We start from the raw sequence: 24260 nt of genomic DNA, 5'->3' as shown, positions 1-24260 counted from the left end.
GTGACCAGCATCAACTGCTCTGGTAGGGTGGAGGCCTTGTGGCCCAGTGCCTGAGTCACCACTCTTCCAGCATGGTTATATTGGGGACCAGTCTCCCTGACTTTTAGAGGGGACAACCCCCAAAGCACACGTATATTTAAGCAGAGACACCTCACTAGCATCTGAGGCTCTGCTCATTTAAAATGTTGGTTTTTCAGGTACTTTTAAACCAACTGAGAGCCGTGTTTGATCAAATCATTGAACTTCAGAATGCCCAAGACTCGATGTACAGAGCTGCTCTGGAGGAGCTGCAGAGGCGGCTGCAGTTTGAAGAGAGAAAGAAACAACGTGAAATTGAGGTACGTTTTAAACTCATGCTTTCTCACGGCTGGCCAGTCAACATGAGCGGTGGCAGTAGCTTTTCTGCTGAATCTCCACGCGCTGAGGCAGCATGCAGCCTACTGTAGGTCGGAGGAAGTTGTGCGTGCTCCCTTCACTGCTGTCATCAAGCTGCAGAACACCAGCAGTGGTGCTGTCCCAGTGTCTGTACTGAGTCTCCAGAGTCAGCTGCCGTTCTCCACTAACGTGAAGCTGAGCGATCAGGCAGGCGCCCTGTCAGACAGGCGCCCTGGCTTGTTCACTGACTCACACATGAGCTAGATTTCCTTAGAACATTTCTGTGTTCCCAATGACCTGAAATTAATAAGATCCATCAGACAAGTCGGGCTGTTGGTGGGGTTCTGGGTCTCTGCTCTTTCTAAGTGCCTGGTCTTGGAGTAATGAAAGGCAAGTTGTGTAGTTGGCACAGTGAGGTTTGTTTTACTTTCATGTATTGTTCCTGTGACAGTGCCCATGTGAGGAGTCTAGCGGCCACATCACAGGCACCGAAATGTGGAGTTCGGAAGCAGGAGTGTGTCTCCTTTTGGTGCTACTGGGATAGCTCTTGACTGCAGTGGTTTGTGGGTAATTCTGAAGAGCCATGGGATTTGCACACAGACAATCTGATCCATGCCCAGCAGCCTGTGTGTGACTGACAAACACAGACTTCCGCCCTAGCTCTCACTTACCATCTCTACGGTATGAGGTGTCATCTGTGACGTGACTTGTAAGGCAGTCGTGATACTCAGTGTCACCTCAGTGTCACCTTCTAGAAACCAGAGTAAGGCAGTCGTGATACTCAGTGTCACCTCAGTGTCACCCTCTAGAAACCAGAGTAAGGCAGTTGTGATACTCAGTGTCACCTCAGTGTCACCCTCTAGAAACCAGAGTAAGGCAGTCGTGATACTCAGTGTCACCTCAGTGTCACCCTCTAGAAACCAGAGTGTTGTTCTAGGCAGGCTGTGGTAGCACACACCTTTAATCCCAGCACTCAGGAGGCAGAGGCAGGTAGATCTCTAAGTTCGAGGCCAGCCTGGTCTACACAGTGAGTTCCAGGTCAACCAGATATATATAGTGAGACCCTGTCTCAGAACAAACAACCAAACAACCAAACAACCAAAAAAGACTTGTTGTTCTGATAGCATGTTCAATAGCATGGTGGCTAGTTGTGTGCACAGTGGCGGTCTCACCAGATGTCAGTGGTCAGCAGCAGAAGGGACACAGCCACATGCTAAGTGCAGGTCATCTGGTGTGTTTCATTCAGAGACGCTTGATTGTCTGGGGAGAGCTGTAAAGCTGAAACTGCCTGCAAAATTTAAATTCAAAAGGTACAATAATTTGCAGCAATCATTCAGATGTGGGTCCACTGAATCTGTGAGAGGTGGAGCCGCCTCCTGAAAGGGCTTCAGTGTGGAGAGTGCCTTGCCACACAGGCTGCCTTCCGCAGCCTGTCGTGCTGCTGTTAGGCGGGGCAGTCCCAGAGGCTTTCCTTCTGCAATTCACAGAGTTCTCCTCTCCACTCTCTTCCCACTTTTCTTCTCAAACCCCTTCAGTTATTATGATATTTCCAATTCAAATTTAGGATTGAAGGGCTTTTACTTCTTTTAGTTTAAAAAATACATTTTATACATTGACACTCCGTTAGCATACTTAGTTCCTGCTGCGCTGCCTTTGACACCCACACTTAGTCCACGCCCCTGCTCAGTAAGACTCTGGGAGCAGCACCAGCTGTGTACTTGGAGAATACTGTGACTAGTATTACTTCCTGAGAGTCTGTGCTGCCAGGTAAGTGTGTTCAGAATCCACATAGCCCTGTCCTGTGTATGGTGATTCTACAACGTTACCCTGTCTCTCAGATTAACTGGCTGCATCTCTGCTGCTCTCTGTAACAGAGTGTGAAACTCCAAAACTTTTACTAATTGACCTACCTAATAGAAAATATGTTACAGAGTGTTTGAGGCTATTCCAAGAATACAGGACTCTTTGTATTGGTCTAATAAAATTGTTATAACTCACATCTCCAAAATAAAAGAAAAAATTAACCCCAAGTAAAAAATCCGATTGAAGAGCTGTATGGCAGGTCTGCTCATTCCTGAAATGCTGAGAGCTTTCCCCAAGATGAGACTGAGACTGTTGGTTCCCAGTGTGAGCATGGGGCAACTGGGACAGAGAGACTGTTGGTCCCCTGGTGTGAGCATGGGGGGAACTGGGACAAGATGAGACTGAGACTGTTGGTCCCCAGTGTGATCGTGGGGGAAATTGGGACAGAGAAAACGGATTCTTTTGCAAAAGTTGGTTGTAGGTAAAATCCAAAATAATCTTGAGATGAATTATTGAAATATTTAAGTTTCGGGTATCTGTAAATCAAATATGCAACAGTCTGTTTTCTTTCTATCGGTTTCACTTGGGATGAAAGTTTAAAAAAAAAAAATGCCACTAAAAAAACCAATGTAGCCTGCACAACCAATAAGAAATGAGATGGCTGGTTCCAGCAGGGCTCCTGGGCCTGTCCCCTGTGGTTCCTATTTCTTTTTTTTGTTTGTTTGTTTGTTTGTTTGTTTTAGATATTTTATTTACACTTCAGATGCCATCCCCTTTCCCCATTTCCCCCCCTTAGAAAACCCCTATCCCAAGCCCCCTTTTCCTTTTTGCATTTATACATTTTTTTAAAATAATGTTAATCATAAGTGTTATAAGTTTGGAATTGTTCAATCAGAGGTGTAACCCACTGACCAACCTAGATATAACAACTATCTTTGACTGGTGGAGATACATGAATATCTGCCTCCTTGTTTCCCCCCTCTTTCTCTCTTTCATCACCTAGCTTCTCCTCTCCTTCTTCTTCTCCTCTTCTTACTCCTTTTCTTCCTCTCAGTACTCCTTCTACCTTAGCTCCTCCTACCCATCACCCTTCCTGTTAAAATGAAACTTTTCTCTCAAAATACAATTAGAGCATAATTATGCCAATTTGTACCAGTGAGGTACAAGATAGTCCTAATACCCCATCCATCCTTTTGTTGACTAACCAGCACCTCTGTCATCTATCCTAACTAAAACATTTAGTTCTGAACCTGGCTTTAGGATGAATGTCAGCTGACGACCATCCACTCAAATCTTTTCTCTTACGGTAAATAGCTATAAGTTTTCAACCCCGTCAGAAATCCAGAATGACTGAGTTAACTATAATTGTGGGAAGCACAAAGCATAGCTTCTAAAACTTAGCCAATTTATAGAGACCTCTGAACACCTGAAAAGCCCCTATACTACCGAAGTGGTTCCTATTTCTTAAGTCTCCTTTTCAATTGTGGAACAAAATACCCCGAGGAAAGCAACTTAGGGGACAGGGTTTGCTTCTGCTCACAGCTCCAGCTTCCTTTCTGCAGAGGTGAAGTCACAGTGGCAGAGGCTGGAGGGAGGGAAGAACGCATTGCATCAGCCAGGACCAGCAAGTAGAAGATGCTGCTCACGGTCAGGGTGATCCTCCACCTCACTGAGTAAAGTTTAGAAAATCCCTCACAGGCTTGCCTATAGACCAGCCTAATCTAGGCAAGTCCTCGCTGACACTCTTCCCAGGTGATTACACATTTTGTCAATTTGGTAGCTCAAACTACTCATTACAACTCCCCACTTTGTCTGCCTGACACACGGATACATTACTTTAAGCCACACCTTTCTGTCACAGTTAGGGTGACTATTGCTGTGACCAAAAGAAACTTGGAGATTTATTCAGCTTACACTTCCACATCACTATGCATTACCAAAGGACCTCAAGGCAGGAATTCGGACAGGGCAGGAACCGGGAGGCAGGAGCTGATGCAGAGGCCATGGAGGGTGCTGCTTACAGGAATACTTCTTATGGCTTTTCAGCCTGCTTTCTTATAGAACTCAGGACCACCAGCCCAAGGATGGAAGCATCCGCAGTGGGCTGGGCCCTCTCCCATCAGTTTCTGACTGAGAAAATCACCACAGGCTTGCTCCAGCACAGTCTTACGGAGGCATCCTCTCAGTTGATGTTCCCTTCTTGGGTCACACGCTATGCCTTGTGTCAATTTGACATAATGTTACCCAGCATACCTTTACCCCTTCTCCCCAAAGTCTTATGTTATTTTCATAATATAAATTACAGTCTAAGTTTAAAAGTTTCTATAGTCTTGAAAATTTCCAGTATTTTAGAAGTTCAAAGACTCAGCGAACTAATATAAGATCAAAATGAACTTCCATATGTCTAACATATAATGGCACAGAATTAACATCCCAATTCCAAAATGAGACAATCAAGAGCACAGCAAGGAATATTCAAACCCAAAACCCCAATCCAATATGGCCAGAACCCAATCCTGAACTCCATGTCCAGCATTTGGACTCATGATGAAACTGGCTGGGCAACAAAGGCTTCCGACAGCCCCACTCCTTCAGTGCTTCAGCTTCTCTTTCAGACTCAGTCCAGCCCCACGTCATGCCTGTAGCTCTTCCTGGCACATGTCCCGTGATCCTGGCATCCCCAACACTCTGGGGCCCTCAACCCTGCCACACAGTGCCTGACCTCAGCTGCTCTCCACCATGCCTTCTTTCTGTGTCTTCATGCTTCCAAGACCAAGAGCACACAGGCAGGGCCACCATTTAGAGGTGCAGCCTTGCCGCCATGGCCCACAGCTCTAGGAGCGTGTGTGGGCTGGGTCTGAGGAAACACTTTGCTGAAGTCCCAGTGCAGACATCCAGGTTCCTCTCTCATGGTGCTGATCCATGTGTCTGCACTTTCTTGTCAGAGACCTGAAGCTTGTCCACACACCTTTCTAACAAATAGTTCATTGTCTTTCAACTCAGCTTCATTGCAGATCTCACAGTGGTGGCAAAATGAAGCCAGATTTTTACTGAATATCATAGGATTGTCCCTGGCCCATTTCCTGACACAGCCCTTGTTCTTGGCGTCCTTAGGAGCCAGGCCTGGCTGGAGAGACTGGGAAATAAGATACCAACTGGTCTAAGGGCTGATAAGAGATGAGAGTGCATGTGTGAAAAAAAGGGAAAGGAGCGGCATGTTCTGTTCCTTAAGTGTATGGAAGTAGAGTGCCGTCTGTAAAGGAAACCATGGTCTGTAGCCGCCCAGAGAGGGCACAGAGAGATGTGCTGACAGGGAAGTGAGCTGCTGAAGGTGTGTTGGCCCTGCTGGACCCTCCCACACATCCCACACTGCTGGACCCTCCCACATCCCACGCTGCAGGACCCTCCCACATCCCACACTGCAGGACCCTCCCACATCCCACACTGCAGGACCCTCCCACATCCCACACTGCAGGACCCTCCCACATCCCACACTGCTGGACCCTCCCACATCCCACACTGCAGGACCCTCCCACATCCCACGCTGCAGGACCCTCCCACATCCCACACTGCAGGACCCTCCCACACATCCCACACTGCTGGACCCTCCCACATCCCACACTGCTGGACCCTCCCACATCCCACACTGCTGGACCCTCCCACATCCCACACTGCAGGACCCTCCCACATCCCACACTGCAGGACCCTCCCACATCCCACGCTGCTGGACCCTCCCACATCCCACGCTGCTGGACCCTCCCACATCCCACACTGCAGGACCCTCCCACATCCCACACTGCAGGACCCTCCCACATCCCACACTGCTGGACCCTCCCACATCCCACACTGCAGGACCCTCCCACATCCCACGCTGCTGGACCCTCCCACATCCCACACTGCTGGACCCTCCCACATCCCACGCTGCTGGACCCTCCCACATCCCACACTGCAGGACCCTCCCACATCCCACACTGCTGGACCCTCCCACATCCCACGCTGCAGGACCCTCCCACATCCCACACTGCTGGACCCTCCCACATCCCACACTGCTGGACCCTCCCACATCCCACGCTGCTGGACCCTCCCACATCCCACGCTGCTGGACCCTCCCACATCCCACACTGCTGGACCCTCCCACATCCCACGCTGCTGGACCCTCCCACATCCCACGCTGCTGGACCCTCCCACATCCCAAGCTGCTGGACCCTCCCACATCCCACGCTGCTGGACCCTCCCACATCCCACACTGCAGGACCCTCCCACATCCCACACTGCAGGACCCTCCCACATCCCACGCTGCAGGACCCTCCCACATCCCACACTGCAGGACCCTCCCACATCCCACACTGCTGGACCCTCCCACATCCCACATTGCAGGACCCTCCCACACATCCCACACTGCTGGACCCTCCCACATCCCACATTGCAGGACCCTCCCACATCCCACACTGCAGGACCCTCCCACATCCCACACTGCTGGACCCTCCCACATCCCACGCTGCAGGACCCTCCCACACATCCCACACTGCAGGACCCTCCCACATCCCACACTGCTGGACCCTCCCACATCCCACACTGCAGGACCCTCCCACACATCCCACACTGCTGGACCCTCCCACATCCCACACTGCAGGACCCTCCCACATCCCACACTGCAGGACCCTCCCACACATCCCACACTGCTGGACCCTCCCACATCCCACACTGCAGGACCCTCCCACATCCCACACTGCAGGACCCTCCCACATCCCACACTGCAGGACCCTCCCACACATCCCACACTGCTGGACCCTCCCACATCCCACACTGCAGGACCCTCCCACATCCCACACTGCAGGACCCTCCCACATCCCACACTGCTGGACCCTCCCACACATCCCACACTGCAGGACCCTCCCACATCCCACACTGCTGGACCCTCCCACACATCCCACACTGCAGGACCCTCCCACATCCCACACTGCTGGACCCTCCCACACATCCCACACTGCAGGACCCTCCCACATCCCACACTGCAGGACCCTCCCACATCCCACACTGCTGGACCCTCCCACATCCCACACTGCAGGACCCTCCCACACATCCCACACTGCTGGACCCTCCCACATCCCACGCTGCAGGACCCTCCCACACATCCCACGCTGCTGGACCCTCCCACATCCCACGCTGCAGGACCCTCCCACACATCCCACGCTACAGGACCCTCCCACATCCCACGCTGCAGGACCCTCCCACATCCCACGCTGCAGGACCCTCCCACATCCCACGCTGCTGGACCCTCCCACATCCCACATTGCAGGACCCTCCCACATCCCACACTGCAGGACCCTCCCACATCCCACGCTGCAGGACCCTCCCACACATCCCACACTGCAGGACCCTCACACATCCCACACTGCTGGACCCTCCCACATCCCACACTGCAGGACCCTCCCACACATCCCACACTGCTGGACCCTCCCACATCCCACACTGCAGGACCCTCCCACATCCCACACTGCAGGACCCTCCCACACATCCCACACTGCTGGACCCTCCCACATCCCACACTGCAGGACCCTCCCACATCCCACACTGCAGGACCCTCCCACATCCCACACTGCAGGACCCTCCCACACATCCCACACTGCTGGACCCTCCCACATCCCACACTGCTGGACCCTCCCACATCCCACACTGCAGGACCCTCCCACATCCCACACTGCTGGACCCTCCCACACATCCCACACTGCAGGACCCTCCCACATCCCACACTGCTGGACCCTCCCACATCCCACACTGCAGGACCCTCCCACATCCCACACTGCAGGACCCTCCCACATCCCACACTGCTGGACCCTCCCACATCCCACACTGCTGGACCCTCCCACACATCCCACACTGCAGGACCCTCCCACATCCCACACTGCAGGACCCTCCCACATCCCACACTGCTGGACCCTCCCACATCCCACACTGCTGGACCCTCCCACACATCCCACACTGCAGGACCCTCCCACATCCCACACTGCTGGACCCTCTCACACATCCCACATTGCAGGACCCTCCCACATCCCACACTGCAGGACCCTCCCACATCCCACACTGCAGGACCCTCCCACATCCCACACTGCAGGACCCTCCCACATCCCACACTGCTGGACCCTCCCACACATCCCACATTGCAGGACCCTCCTACATCCCACACTGCAGGACCCTCCCACATCCCACGCTGCAGGACCCTCCCACATCCCACACTGCTGGACCCTCCCACATCCCACACTGCAGGACCCTCCCACATCCCACACTGCAGGACCCTCCCACATCCCACACTGCAGGACCCTCCCACATCCCACACTGCAGGACCCTCCCACATCCCACACTGCTGGACCCTCCCACATCCCACACTGCAGGACCCTCCCACACATCCCACACTGCAGGACCCTCCCACATCCCACACTGCTGGACCCTCCCACATCCCACACTGCAGGACCCTCCCACACATCCCACACTGCAGGACCCTCCCACATCCCACACTGCAGGACCCTCCCACATCCCACGCTGCAGGACCCTCCCACACATCCCACACTGCAGGACCCTCCCACATCCCACACTGCTGGACCCTCCCACATCCCACACTGCAGGACCCTCCCACATCCCACACTGCAGGACCCTCCCACATCCCACGCTGCAGGACCCTCCCACATCCCACACTGCAGGACCCTCCCACACATCCCACACTGCAGGACCCTCCCACATCCCACGCTGCAGGACCCTCCCACATCCCACGCTGCAGGACCCTCCCACATCCCACGCTGCCTGGCCACTGCTCCAGCTTACAACAGGGCCACAGCCAGACTGTAAAGCCTGAGGCCAATGTGACTCGGAAAGAACAAGTCTGAGTTCTGAATACCAATGGGCAGCTCATGCAGCATGCAAATGAGAGGTCCTAGCAAAATGAACATTTTCCCAGGACTAGAGTATACACTAGGAGTGCCAAGGTTCGAATTAGAAAATCTAATAAGTGGAATTTACTGTGTTCACTGATGAAAAGAGAACTCAGTAGCTCTCATACAGGCAGGGTGAACAGGGGTGTTCAGTCAAGTTTACTGTTTACTGAAAAATCTTCTCTTGGGAGGAGGGGAAAGGGTGTTAAGATATGGTCTCACTGTGTGTAGTCCAGTCTGGCCTTAACCATTCTTGTGCCTCAGATGGCATTATGAGTGTGGGCTTCATGCATGTCTGGTTGAAAATGATGACCTTTTAGGATGAGAGTGGATGTTGTGGCCCCACCTACCCCACGCTTGGGGCCCAAAATGTCACGGACCTCTCTGTCAGTGTTGGAACCCGCACTGCCAAAAACCTTGGGGGCTAACTTGTTAGAGCCCACACTGCCCCAAGCTGCTTCAGTCTGCGGGTCAGGGTTCAGCAGGAGAGTGAGTGAGGACAGACGCGAAGAATGGAGACCAGACAGAGTGTGATTCAATCCCGTTTATTCTTCAGTCTCTCTTCTTCTCTCCAAGTCCCTAGTTCCAAGTACCAAGTCTCAGGTCTCTAGTCCTAGTTCCAGTTGCTAGTCTCTTTCCCAGTTCCAAGTTCTTTCTCCAAGTGCTAAGTGCCTAGTGTCTAATAATAATTTCTTCTGTCTGCCTCTTGCCTTTTATATGTCTCACTTCTAAGCCACGCCTCTAAGTCACGCCTTTAATTATGCCCTTAGGTCTTGTCTCTAAATCTGATCTCTAAGTCACACCCTTAAGTCACACACCTTTAATCTCACACACCCAAGGGAAAATCCTGGGTGTCTAAAGCAAGATGTTATCAGAGTGTGCTCAGCTGTTGTAGGCTAATGTAATCAAGTCTCTTGTCAGGGTACATGGCTCAAGATGGCTGCAAGGATGATAGCCGCCTTCTGTCGGCTCCCCACAAGTGGATATATGTGTCTCAGAAACACCACGTGTGGTCTGAGGGAGATTGTCTGGTGTTTTCACTGTAGTCAGGGTGCCAGCTCTCAGAACTGACAAGGTCCCTCCATGCCCACTGTCTGAATGAAGGATGTCGGGGGACACGGGGCCCTTTGTACCACAGTGCATGAAGCCACAGTGACGTTGTGCTGGAGCAAGGCAGCATCCAGCAGTTGAACTTGCTGCTTCTCATTACCCAGGGCCAGTGGGGAGTGACAGCGGCAGAGGAAGAGGAGGAGAGCAGGCGGATCCGAGAGTTCCAGGACTCCATACCAAAAATGTGTTCACAGTTGCGGATATTGACGCACTTCTACCAGGTGAGTGTAGATCTGAGGTGCGGTGGCCTCTTCTGGGATGGTGCTTGCTTCCGGAGGATTGGAGATATGGCTCACTCTTGCCATGTGAGCAGCACTCGGAATGGAGTTCCTTGGGGGTGGTCCCCTGTGGGTTCACCCTTGCCCTGGGCTCTCCTCAGGGCAGCCATACAGCTGGGTTGAGAGAGCCAGGATGGAGATTGGCACTGGGGACCTGGCACTCTTCAGAGCACCGTTGCCCAGATGGTGCAGGCAGCATGGGGGCTTGTTGGAGAGATGTAAGCCATGAATGGGCACAGTGACTTTAAATCACAGTCTGTCAGAACTTGTGTCTACAGGAAGGCTGCTTTCCACAGTGGCATGGAGTCCCAGCAGTGGTTTTAACTTGAATTTGTTCCCCTTCTGGAGTGATGACTGAGCATGCATTTGTCAGGCAGTGAGACGGAAGATGAGCAGTGGAGCCCTGATGTCTGCTCACCTCAGAGTGGGGTGCTTCGCTTCCCTGACTGCTTACTCCTGTAGCATGAGTGCACAGGAAGTCAGGTGGTCAGTTGCTCTTACACGGAACGTAAGCAATGCTTACCTAACCGTGTAGGTAGCATCTCTGATGAGAGCTGCACAGGCGCCGTGAACACGTAGACTCCGTGCTCAGTTCCTGCTAGAGGCCTGTTGATGCCAGTGCGTCCGGAGGGGCTGTGTGGGCAGGCAGGGTTCTGACCCATTCTCCTGTGCTTTCATCCTAGGGTGTGGTGCAGCAGTTTCTGGTGTTGCTCACAACCAGCTCTGATGAAAGTCTCCAGTTTCTCAGCTTCAGATTGGACTTCAATGAACATTACAAAGCCAGAGAACCCAGGCTCCGGGTTTCTCTGGGCAGTAGGGGGCGGCGCAGTTCCCACACGTGAGGCTGGCTTGGGTTAGTAGATGCCTACTCAAGCCTGGACCCTCAGGCAGCTGCCCCGTCTGCACACAGGCCCAGTGTTCAGTGCTACGTCTGCTGGAAGAAGTCTTGTTACCCACTAGACTTGCTTGTTTGTAACGCCGCCGCTGCCGAGTTGAGCAGGTCACTTACCTACCATGTAGTCTTCGTAGTGGAAAGACGCTGGGATGTGTTGGAACATCTTATTTCCACCATGTAGTTTATATTTGTCAGTTAAAACAACAACAACAACAAACTGTTTCTCGCCACAAAAAACTAGGTCAATGGTGTGTTCATAAATTAAGAGTAATGTCACTGCTATTTTTTAGCACTCTGTGGAGACAGTTTTTGTTATCATGATGACACTAAATTGAAACATGTCTCTAAGAAAATACACAGGCTGTTTTACTCTGGCTTCGGTGTTTAGAACACTAGGCCGTGTGAGGACATCTAGCCCGAGTGTCTCGCCACACACTGTTGTCACTCCCTCCCAGAGTTTACACTTTTATATTTACTTTACTGTTTCAGATAACATGTAAAACATTTCCAAGAGCGGGAGCCGTGTGGAGGGAGGTGTCCTTGGCTAGCCCACTGCAGAGCACCACCTGAGCAGACAGAAGCCAGGCAAGGCAGAGACTGTTTTATTCTTAAAGTTACTGATAAGTGTTAGGAAGAGTTCAGCTTGGATTTTGAAGGTTTCCCTTCTCCTTGCCTATTTTTTCATTGTAAATATTTATATACTGCTGACCAGATGATGGAGGGAACTGGTTTGTTTTGTTTTCTTTTTGTAAAAAATGTCTTATCCAGTCACATAATTATGCCTTTTTTTATGTTGCATAAGTGATAACTTAGAGAATTAAAAACCATTATCTTTCAGATGTTTCACGTAGTTTCTGAGTAGTCTAGAAAAACTGTCTGCTTGCTGGGTTTGTAGTTGGGAAGTGATGGAGTTTGGTTGACTGTGCTACCGTGTGGGAGGGGTTTAAAATCTGTGAAACTCATACGCCGCCCCTGCGAGTATTGACAGAGCGCAAGCATTACTGCACGCTGGTCCCTTCCATCAGCTGACGGCACATCCAGCTCTGTTTAAAGTTCCAGGGCACTGGGAAGTCTTGGTATCCCAGTAGTGAATCCCCAGTGAAGACCAGGAGTTCCTAGTACATAGCTTTAATTTAACTTTACCTTGAAACTTTACAAATGCAAAACTGAGTGTGGAGGCAAAAGCCTGTGACCTCAGCAGTTGCTGGGTAGGGGCTGGAGTTCAAGGTCACCCTTTGACATGCAGGGAGTGTGAAAACCTTTGGGATACATGAGAACTTCCCCTCAAAAAAAAAAAAAAAATCATAAAATCAAAACTTTGAAGCAAGTTTCCCTATTGCAAGACCTTCCAGAAATTCTGGCATGTGGTTTGTTTCCAGAAGAAATGCCCAGTGTCATTTAACTGTGGTGAGCAGAGCTTTTGTCTTGTGCCCAGCTGCTCTGGGGTTAGTCCTCAGTAAAAGCCCCATATCCTGCTCCTGAGCGGGGAGAGGCTGGCTGGCCTGGGCCCGACTGTGCACCACCGGGGTTTTCCCAGTGACCATTACTGTCTAAGATTTGCAAGAACACACTCCTTCCCCGTACAGAGGGAGGTGTGGGCTCTGAGTGGGTGTGCACACGACAGGTCTGCTGGCGGCCTCAACAGCCGTGTAACAGGCATGTCACCTCACAAACCTAAGTGTGGAAGAAAAGAATCTGCCAATCTTATGTGTGGTGGCAGATGGCACCTTGAGTAGGCCCCTGGACAGATATTTTGAAAAACATGGAAACGCTGTATCCCTCCCCTGGGTAAATGCCAAAAGTGATGGTTTGACAGTGGATGAGGAAGAAAATACCTCTCAAAAGACAGACACGCATCTATGAGAAAACACTCTGAAAATGGATTTCCGGAAACAGAATTCTATGATTTTTGTTGATAAGGATGATGTGTGTTTCTGCCTTTTTTGTCTTAAACACTTAAATACAGAAATGGGATTTTAAAACTCGTTCAAAATGTTCAAGGACGTGAGTTGTGTTTGCTGCCACTACTTGTCAGAATTTATAGTTTACACATTTACCCCAGAGCATGGGATATTTACAGTTCCAGTTTCAACCCGGGCGTTTATTAATTTCCTGTGAAGCGGAGAGTGGCCAGGCAGCTCCAAGAGCAAAGCCACCGCCTTGCCAAGCCTATGCCTTCTCTGCTGCTCTATGGCTCCACTGGCTGTGGTCTTGAGGCTCGGAGACCGTATTCTTTATGACTATAGACACCTCGTTCAGCCTCCCTCTCAGAGGTTGTTGAGTCAGGGAGAGCTGGAAAATCTGATCTTGTCCCCCAGGATCTCTGATCAGAAGATTCAGGAAGGTCAAGCGTACAGGACCATGTGGATGCCCAGTCTGAAGGGACTCAGGAGGCCAACTTCTGGGATGGCTACAGAGCATCCACTTATTTCAGTTGGGTCTTCCTGAGTTGCCAGGATGGAGCAGCCTGAAGCTAAGAGCCCAGAACAAATGCCACTGGCTCTGCAATGGGGCTGGACCTGCACTTTGTGGGGAGTCAGGCTCCTGAGTCCCTTCCAATCCTGACTGGCCTGTTTTCCTCCATGACTTCAGAGGGTCCAGTCTGAGAGGCGTTCTGGATGGGACTGAGGAGTGGGACTGCGGCCATCTATGGCTCTCTCAGCCGGGCTCCCTGACCTCAGTGCTCCAGAGAGAGTGAGCCTCGTCCCACTCCCTCCAATCCTGTGATCCTAAGCACACATCAGGCAGGACCTGTCCAGTACTGTTAGATACCACATGAAGCTTTGCACTGGGCCAGTATGACCCAGCCCTCATCTGTTCCCTGGCTCGTCCTCCCTTCTGTTTCCCTCCTGCTTTGACCAAGGCTGGGGCTTTGCTGCAGTGGAGTGAGGCCCTTCTCTCTGGCGGGTTCTAAACTGGAGTCACACAGCTGGCTAGTAAATCGAATTTGATAAATAAACAAGCCATTCTTTTGAGTATTTGTCCTTAGGTCTTATTTCTCATGTCTCCCTTCATTAGAGGTTTTTATTGTCATCCTTTCGGCTCAACAGACAGTACAATCTGCCCTGTTAATTTTGTAATTGAGGTCTGTGCAAACACATTGCCACAGCCCGGGATGTTTACCCTTCCTCAGCTGAGCACACAGTACAGTTTTAGCTGAATAAGATCCAACTGAAAAGGCACAAATCAAGCGTTTAAAAATAGAACAAGGACTCAAAGCGCTGTGTCAACACCCCCCATCGAGTATTGAATAATGTGGAGGGGAGGTGCTGGCTCTAGGGGTGACGATGCCCCTCATGGCTCCTGGGGTCTCATCCCCATGGATACCTTCTGTATGGCAGGCAGCAGTGAGCAGTATGTCTCAGTTGAGGAGAGCATTTTTAAACAGTTACCCTTTTCTTTAGCTCCAAGCTAAAACCTGTTGCCACGGCTCTTTTTCCTGTCTGACGTGGAGTGGAGTTGATGAGCTTGGGGGCCAAGCCTATGAGTGATGCAGAGACATAAGGCCCAGAACAGACCCTCCTCAGAAGGATGGTGCTCAAACTAAGGGACCCTGAGGAGAAAGAACGGAAGTAGAAGAGACAGTTTCTATGGAACAGTCTTTGGAGGTCTATGCACAGGCCCGGGTAGGATAGAGTCCCTACAGCATGGGGTGGTCTGTGGAACCTGGAAGCAGCAGAAAATCTGCATGCTTCTCTCAGGCATCCCCTTACTGCAGTGCCAGCAAGAGCTGTGTTTGTGCAACCTATCTTTAACACGTTAACAAGCGTCTAAGTTGGCACATCTGGGGAAAATAGCCTTTATGATAGATAGCACAACAGCAAGGACCTACTATGATTTACTGATTTCCTTTTCACTCTGCATGTTAAGATCCTCGAAGTTACAGACTTTTAGCCACTGACCTGAAAACGACAGTACCCAAACCTCAAATCCAAGTCCCCGTTTTAGGGTAGGTAACAATGTGCCATACCCAACTCGTGAGGGATCAGGTTCTGAAGGAAGCTGTGGAAATTGAGTGAAGGTCCCCGTGTGACTACGTGCATGCAGTGACATGGGGAAGGTACTGGGAATGGGGCCTGAGTCACCAGGGTGTGCAGTGAGAGGAATCACCAGGGTATGCAATGGGAGGAGTCACTAGGGTGTCTTTGAGAACAAATAAACAAGTCATGTCCCCCAAATCCTGGAGGTGGTGCTGGACAGGGGCAGAATAGGGAAAGGCTTGCAACGTGGAGTTTTAGAGGCTGGAAGGTTTCATGAGTCACCAGGACAAGAGCTTGCTGTCCTCATACACCTGCGGTGTGCCGCACACACAGTAAGAAATACCACATGGACCTGGAGCCATCTGCCACTAGAGAGTGCAGGGACATCAGTTACTGGCTTTAACTGGCACCCAGAGCCCGGCTGCAAGGACCACTGAAAGTGTTGAAAGTGCAGCGGGCATGAGGGGCCATCCGCAGGTACCCACCCCTGGAGGACTTGTTTAGTGTAGAAGGACCCTGGGTTGTCCTTGTGGGCGCTGTGACAATCTTATCATAAAGGCAGTTCATGCCAAGTTGCACATGGAGCACCTGGCTCCCCTCGACTTTGTGCCTGGATCAGCCCAGCACACCTGTGAGCATGCACACCACCACGTCCGGCCACATCTGTTGCTCAGAAAGTGAGACCGTGACTTCCAGTTGTTAAAGATGTCTCAGAGAACTGGTGTCCGCTGCATCAGGGAGTCAGGGTGCCTTTGCCCAAGTGACTAGGAGTCTAGCCTCCTCCACCTGCACCCCTGAGACTCTGGCAGCTCATTCACTGTGTTTCCAAAGTGCAAAACCTCTGCCCTGTCTCAGTTCTGTGCACCCTGGCAGAGAGAACGCCAAGGTGGCAGACAGGCAGCATGAGATCAGAACTGCCTATTTCCCTCGAGACAGCCCACATGGTCAGAGCTATCCTGAGAGGATGCAATCACCAAGACCCTGTTCAGGTGTCCAGCGCCCCTGCTGAAGGTTCTGAGTACTGGACAGTGTCCCCCACGCCCCCAGCAGTGAATAGACACACCGAGGATGTCACTAAAGCCTTGGTGTCTAGCATGGGCCTGTCCCACGGCCACTGTCAGGTTTTGTGTTGTAATGAGGGGGCATTCTCCCAGGCAGTGAAAATGTCATTATAGATTGTCCATGTGACACCTAGCTCATACCTCCCAGCTCCCCTGTTCTGCTCCCAGCTCCTCCACCCTCTTCAAACCATTTTCCTTCTTCAAGGCATGGTTGGACTTGCTTTTACTGGTTTCATCTGGTGTTGTGTCCAGAGCTGGAGGAATGGTGGCAAGGGAACATCCTTGGTGACTCCTCCAAGTTTTGACCCCTTAGATGCACCGAAGACCACAGGGCAGGCCCTGTTGTTCTGGCCCCTATCACCATGAAAACATGTCTCTGTGGATGGGATAGGAAAGGTCTCAAACTTAAGGCCCATTTGCAAACTGTATAAACCCCAAGTCCTTAAAGGTCTCTCAGGGTCAGCAGAAGGAGCCATACTGCTTCCTATGAAAGACAGTTTTCATCTGGATCTCAAAGGCTAAAAGCATCAGGCCAGAGAGACGTTTTTAAAAAAAAATCTATGGTGCTAAAAATGGCTGACTACCTGTAAAAAGAGTTCTCTAGTTGAAGTTCCCCCTTGCAGTTTTCAGTTCTGTCTCCCTGTGACCTTTGGTGCAGATACATTGAGATGGGACTGGGGATCAACAGGTCCTGAGGAGCCAGAGTGCTGGAGGCCCCATGCTCATGTCAGGGATGAAGAGCCTTCAGGTGGGAGTATGGGACCCAGACGACCAGGTGAGCAGTAGCCCTCTAGTGGCCTCCTGTCAGATCCGACCTCCCTGACTGGCAACGTGGCTGCTGTTTTCAGAGGATCCATGGGGAGGCAGTGCAGGACAGTGGTTGAGGTCCTGGACAAGGGCAGCGTCTGGATCAGAAGCAGAGTGCTGGCTTGTCTCATGTGCCTGTTTGTGACCCGGGCAGTGGGCAGCAGGGCCACGTGAAGGCTCCTGCGTCCACACGGCTAGCTCTCCGCATCCACGTATAATTTTTCTGATCCAAGTTGGATGTCCCAAAGTTAACACTATTCTAGACAGAGAAGCAGAGAGAAAGTCACCCTCGGGGAGGGGATGTCTTCCTTTCTGTGACTAGCTCAGATTCTCTCTTGTGTCTGCAGCCTGCCTGTTCATGTCCCTCACGTGGAGCCTGCTGGCCTGGACAATCTGCAAGGCACCCGCCAGTTTGCCTATTAGTTATTACAATTATATTTTAAATGTGTCACTTCTGTTTTTCAGTCTGTATCAGTTCTCACCAATGCAGCTGTCATCTCTAGCTTTGAGGAAAGAGAAACTCTGCTCAGAGGTCACTGTGTCAGTCAGACATGTAGGTCACACTGTGAGGGAGCTGGGGCTGCCTTCAGGTCCCCTTCCAGACACACCCTGTCTAACCACGTGCCTGAGGCCCATGCTTGCTTACGGGGTGCTGTTACAGGACTGCAGAACCACCCTTTGCAAAGCTCCATCCCCATGACTGTAACAGAGCTGAGGACTGCAACACGGGAACTTCAACTAGAGAACTCTTTACAGGTAGTCCACCATTTTGAGTACCATGGGTTTTTTTTTTTAAACTGTCTCGCCGGTCTGATGCTTTTAGCCTTTGAGATCCAGATGAAAAATGTCTTTCATAGGAAGCAGTATGGCTCCTTCTGCTGTTGAGGAGTTCTAAGGACAGGAGACACAACTGGGAAACAGCTGGTTCAGTGGATATGACCGTGTCCCAGGAGAGCAGTGGGGCCCTGCTTAAAGGTGCTGGGGAATGTGGACACCGAAAGTGAAGCTCACAGGCGTATTCTGACCATGGACCAGGAGACCCCGAGTACCACGTTAGAACAATTTCATTAAACTTTTGTAGCAGCAGAACAAAGAGGACTGCAGAGGTGGTTCTGTAGTTAAGGTGTACACCTCTCTTGCAGAAGACTGGGGTTCAGTTCTCAGCACCCCAATCAGGTGACTCACAGATTTCTGTAGCTTCAGCTGCAGGGGATTTAATTCCGTGTCTACTGCACTCACATGCACGAACCCACAGACAGATACATACAAATAATTAAAAACACTTTAAATATTAAAATGAGGTGTGCTGGCTAATTTGATGTCAAGTTAACACAAGCTGAAGATATCTGAGAGGAGGGAACTTCAACTGAAAAATGCCTTTCTAAGACGGGGCTGCAGGCGAGCCTGGGGCGTTTTCTTAATGATCTGTGGGGGAGCGCCCAGGCCACTGTGGGTGGGGCCATCCCTGAGCTGGTGGTCCTGAGTTCTATAAGAAATCAGGCTGAGCAAGCCATGAGGAACAAGCCACTTAGCAGCACCCCTCCATGGCCTCCTCATCCACTTCTGCCTCCAGGGTCCTGCCCCATGTGAGTTCCTGCCCTGGCTTCCCTCAATGGACCATGGCTCTGGACATGTAAGTCATATACACTCATTCCTCTCCAAGATGCTTTCTTTTTCGTGGGGTTTCATCACAGCAATAATATCTCTAACTAGGACAGACATTGGTACCAATGGAGTCGTGCTGAGACAGGCCTGGCCGTGTTGTTTGGGGGAGGATTGCCGATGGACTTTGGAACTTGGGGCTAGAAAAGCCAGTGGCTGTTCTGTAGGAGCTCAGAAGAGAGGAATGTTGAGGCAGAGCAGACGACAGAGGACTGGTTTAGGGAGCTTTGGGGGAAGCAAAGATTCTACCAGGCCTGTTGTTTGAGGAATCTGTGGTTCTGGTCAGCTGGACCTGAAGAATCAGCAGTGATTAACCAGAGTCCAGAGCCACTCAAGTAAAACCTTTGCTTTACTGGGACAATAGATGCTGGTCAGCTAGAGCTGAGAAATCGACAGTGATTAATCAGAGACCAGCATCACTGAGGTGAAATCTGGGAAGTGTTTCCTCAGGGTCAGCACACAGAAGCTGTGGTCCAGAGGTGGCCAAGGATGTACCTCATGCTGGCAGCTAAACTTGGTATTGGTTTTTGAAGGTATGAAAGGATCGTTGGAGAGCAGCTGAGGCTTGGCACTGTGAGAGGCCAGAAGCCATTGGTGAACATACAGCTGGAGTATCTGTTGAGGCCCCAGGATTCTTGGGGTGATGGAGCAAAGCCGAGGCTTTGCACTATGAAGAGAGCACAGGAGAAGCTACTGGTGAAAGAGTAGCCCATTAGCAGCAGAAGATCCCAACATTTTAGAAATGCCAGTACCATGGAATGACTGCAAAGAACAGCAGCTGTGGGGGAGTGGAGCCAGCCTGAGCCTACAAGACAATCTGTGTGTGCTGCAGAGGGCGGGGCCAGAGAAGTGACCCAATCCCTTTGGAGGAGCCCAGAAGATCATGACTGAATCCCAGATACTGGGCATTGAGCTGTTTACACTGTTGCAGTTTGGTTTTGCTTTGTCCACATTGCGACTGTACCCCGATTCTTCTCCCTTCAAGTAATTTATTTTTTATTTTGTAGGAGCCAACGGTTGAGAGATCCAAACTTTTAAAAGAGTTTCACAGAGACCTTTGGTTTTAAAGGAGTCTAGATATTTTAAAAGAGTTAATTAGGGTGCTTGAATTTGTAAGGCTGTGGGACTTTTGAAGTTTGTAAAATGCTTTGTCTTTATTAGTGTGTGATCTTGGGGATGGACAAGAAAGGACATGGTGCGGCTTAAACACTGATGTGTTTGTGTGCCAAGTTGACAAGGGGTCAGTCGTGCTGGCCAGTATCATGTCCACTCGACTCACACTAAAGTCACCCGAGAGGAGGGGACTTCAGTTGAGAAAGCGCTTCCATGAGATGGAGCTGGAAGCAAACCGGTGGGATGTTTTCTTAATGTGTGAGGGCCCTGGCCATTGTGGGTGGTGCTAGCCCTGGGCTGGTTGGTGGTTCTATAAGAAAGCAGGCTGAGCAAGCCATGAGGAGCAAGCCAGTAAACAGCACACCATTCATGGCCTCTGCATCAGCTCCTGCCTCCAGGTTCCTGTCCTGTTTGAATTTCTGTCCTGACTTCCTTCAGTGATGAACAGTGATGTGGAAATGTAAGTCAGATAAAACCTTTTCTCCTAAGATACTTTTTTTGGGGGTGGTGGTGTTTCATCAATAGTATCCTAACTAAGACTAAGAAAATGATAAATTAAGACATTTAAAAAATATGCTGGTCAGGGTGGGGCCTGGAGAGATGGCTCAGAAGTTACGAACATTTGTTACTCTTGCGGAGGACCTGGGTTTGATTCCAAATATCCAGTTGGCAGCTCACAACAGTGTGTAACTCCAGTTCCAAGGGAATTGGTATCTTCTTCTTTTACACACATGGTTCATAGACATACATGCAGGTATAGGTGCCCATACATTTTAAATAAAATTAAAATTAAATAGTTAAAAATAAGCTGGTGGAAACTGGTTGGTGGGTGTACTTGTTGGGAGCCGACTTTTAGCAGAAAGCGGCTAGATCATCTTTGCAGCCATCTCGAGCCATATACCCTGATAGAGACTTGTTTTCAACAGCCTACAACAGCTGAAGCACACTCTGACAGACATCCTGTTTATCCCACATACCTTGTTTTGCTGTTTAGTGACCCCAGCTGCATGGTGCACGTGGTAAAGAGTCTTCAGCTGTGTTCCCCTGCTTGTGCTTATAAATACCCAGGATTTTCTTGCAACAGGAGGAGGCAATAAAGCAGACGATATAGTGAATGGGAGACAGTAAACGAGACTTGACCAGAGAACTTAGCCCCAAAACGTGGGGCAGTGTGGTTCTCAACAAAGTGGCACCAAAGCGTGAGGCAGTGTGGTTGCCATCAGTACTGGCTGGTTTTGTTTCAGCTTGACACAAGCTGGAGTCATCAGAGAAGATGGAGCGAAGCCTCAGTTGAGGAAATGCCTCCATAAGATCCAGCTGTAAGGCATTTTCTCAATTAGTGAGAGAGCCCAGCCCAGGGTGGGTAGTACCACCTCTGGGCTGGTGACCCTGGGTTCTATGAGAAAGCAGTCTGAGAAAACCATGGGAAACAAGCCAGTAAGCAGCACCCTCCATGGCCTCTCATCAGCTCCTGCCTCCAGGTTCCTGCTCTGCTTGAGTTCCTGTCTTGACTTTCTTCAATGATGAACATTGATATGGAAGCATATACCAAATAAACCCTTTCCCCCCCACCCCAACTTGCTTTTTTGGTCATGAGGTTGCATCACAGTGATAGTAACCCTAACCAAGACAGTGGGTTACATGAAGGTGGGTAAGCTTCTGTGACAGGCCTCAGGTGCTGTCTGATGACATTCGTAGCCGTTGAATTGGCAGAAGACAGAGGTCCATATGTTTCAAAAGGATTCGCCTAATACTCACATGGATATTAAATCAGACACAAAAAATGGACATTTTAGGGGACTAATGGTAATTTGGCTCCAACCTAGAACATTCCAGCTCTCCATAGCCAGGCAATTAGCCTAGTAGGTTTAGGTAAACACACCTCCCAAATGTCCATTCATAGCAGCTGAGAGCAAACAGCCAATTGGCTACTTAGGGTTAAATTAAAATTACATACTACTAAAACATCTGCTCTGAGGACCCGCATATTTTTAGTGTTTAGGAAAGTCATGCAACATAAAGTTTCCATGCAGATCTGGGCATTTCCTTTATCGGAGCAAGTGCATAGACTCTCTGCTAGAGCTGGCCAAGCCAGCAGCTCCTTCTTAACCCACAGTCTGCCTAAATAGAGTCTATCAGACACAGGCATGTTCTTTATGTCCTGCCCGTAGCTTTGCAGTCCCAGAACTGAGCTGCAGAGTCTATCATCATCCCTGACTGGCCCTTTCAGAAAGCTTGTCCTGAGCCTTGCTCTGAACAGGGCATGTCTGTAAGGACAAGAGACAGCATCACACCAAAGCTGGCCTTATATGGGCCGCAGAGGATTTGTAAGTGCTGGCCTCCTGAGAAGTCTGAGGGGGCAGGTCCAGAATGTATCACAGAAGGGAGCACAGTGGAGTTTATGGCACAAAGCTCAGAGTGTGTGAGCGGGGAGTGTGCACATTAGTATGTGCTCGTACCACGTGTAGGGTGTGTGTTTAGTCAGATTAAAGAAGTCCCCAGTGGGGCAGTGGCGGAGCAGGCTAAGGGGCCAACTGGGCCATGTCCTTTACCCCTGAAAGAGGGAGGGCTGAGAGCACAATGAGAAAGGAAAAAACCATGAGCACTTCAGTGAGCGCCAGGAGTAAAATGCCTCCCATCCCCACTCTGCCCCACGGATGGAGTTGACTCTGTAGAGATGTTTCCAGAGCAGGTCACTGGGGAAGCCCAAACAGATGAGGGCAACAGAAACACAGCACCCACCCATCCTAAGCAGCAGCCTTCGTTAAAAAGGCTGGCCCTTCCAGGCCCCACAAAAGATACCTATGTATCCTGTAGATACTGGTGGTCACTGTACTGGCTGGTTCTGTGTGTCACCTTGACACAAGCTGGAGTTATCACAGAGAAAAGAGCCTCCTTTGAGGAAATGGCTCCATGAGATCCAGCTGTAAGGCATTTTCTCAATTAGTGATCAAGGGTGGGAGGGCCCATTGTGGGTGGTACCATGGGCTGGTAGTCTTGAGTTCTATAAGAAAGCAAGCTGAGCAAGCCAAGGCAATCAAGCCAGTAAGTAACATCCCTCCACGGCCTCTGCATCAGCTTCTGCTTCCTGACCTGCTTGAGTTCCAGTCCTGACTTCCTTTGGTGATGAACAGCAATGTGGAAGTGTGAACTGAATAAACCCTTTCCTCCCCAACTTGCTTCTTGATCATGATGTTTGTGCAGGAATAGAAACCCTGACAGTCACCCTTCCTGGGATCATTGCTGTGACCTGCCTTTGTGGTGAGACATTGGCCACATCACCTTCAGAGAGAGATGAACGCTGATATTTAGTTCACTTTCTCCATGCCATGGCATGGGGCTGTCCGTGTTTAAAGTGACTCTTACTTCTTCAGTTGAGCCTTTTCTGGAACCACCCTTACAGACATTCCCAGAGAAGTGTTTCCATGGTGACTGTCAATCCCGTGAAGCTATGAAGATTAACCATCACAGCCATGAAGACATAGAAACCCAGCCAGACTTGTAATCACCAGGGATGCTAAACAGACCTGGCAAAGTTGGTGCCCATACACCCTGGACGCTTGGGTTGCAAAGAAATTGCCATGTGCACTTGCGGCAAGTGAGTGTGTGCATCAGAGCCCTGAGTGAGGCTCTGCCAGCAGGAGTTGGAGCTTAGCCCTGGAATCACAGTCATATCTGTGTGTCATCAGGAAGATACTTTGATTAGTAAATGCACACATACTGATGGTTTTGGAGAAAAGTTTTGAGTTTATGATACATGTTCAGCAAGAACTGTATATTGAGTTTTGAGTTTTTCCGTAGCTGGCAACACACAGTACAACTCTCTAGGGGCACAGGAACCATGGGACTTTGATGTATAAGCTGCCAGTGCTGTGTCCTGTGGTGTTCAGCTGTGCTGTGCAGGAGGGAGCTTCTTCCCTGATTAAGGGTGGTTTGGGGGATGGAACACACTGTAAGGAAATCAAACAGTATCTGCGCTTTGTTTTGTAATTCAGAGTTCTCAACTGGTTGTTTTGCTGCCTTTAAAAAGAGCCAGTTAGAATCCATTTACACAGTTAAAGGAGCAATCTGAAGTAAGGACACATAGCACAGTGCCCTTTGATCTGGGGTACCTGGGAATCACTTGTTTTGCACCAGAGCATGGATAAAGTCTTTCTCTGCTTCATCATGGTGCCTTCTACTATCCCTATGGGATGTCTGCAGTCAGTGGCAAATTCACAACAAACCCAGTAAAACAGGATCCTCCCCCA

At 50.4% G+C, this 24260-nt stretch overlaps 1 protein-coding gene across 1 annotated transcript in view; it reads left to right on the top strand.

Annotated features, from left to right (window-relative positions):
* The window catches only part of Tubgcp3 (tubulin gamma complex component 3), a 65559-nt gene extending 53335 nt beyond the window's left edge, over positions 1-12224 (top strand). The window contains exons 20-22 of the mRNA XM_034520357.2: positions 198-338; positions 10319-10435; positions 11176-12224. Of these exons, the coding sequence (XP_034376248.1) occupies positions 198-338; positions 10319-10435; positions 11176-11334 (417 nt within the window). The 3' untranslated portion in view covers positions 11335-12224. The remainder of the gene's footprint in view (positions 1-197; positions 339-10318; positions 10436-11175) is intronic.
* Positions 12225-24260: the final 12036 nt, after the last annotated feature.

This window comes from Arvicanthis niloticus, chromosome 16 (assembly GCF_011762505.2).
Source record: "Arvicanthis niloticus isolate mArvNil1 chromosome 16, mArvNil1.pat.X, whole genome shotgun sequence".
Lineage (NCBI taxonomy): Eukaryota > Metazoa > Chordata > Mammalia > Rodentia > Muridae > Arvicanthis > Arvicanthis niloticus.
This window is presented reverse-complemented; position numbering and strand designations above follow the sequence as displayed.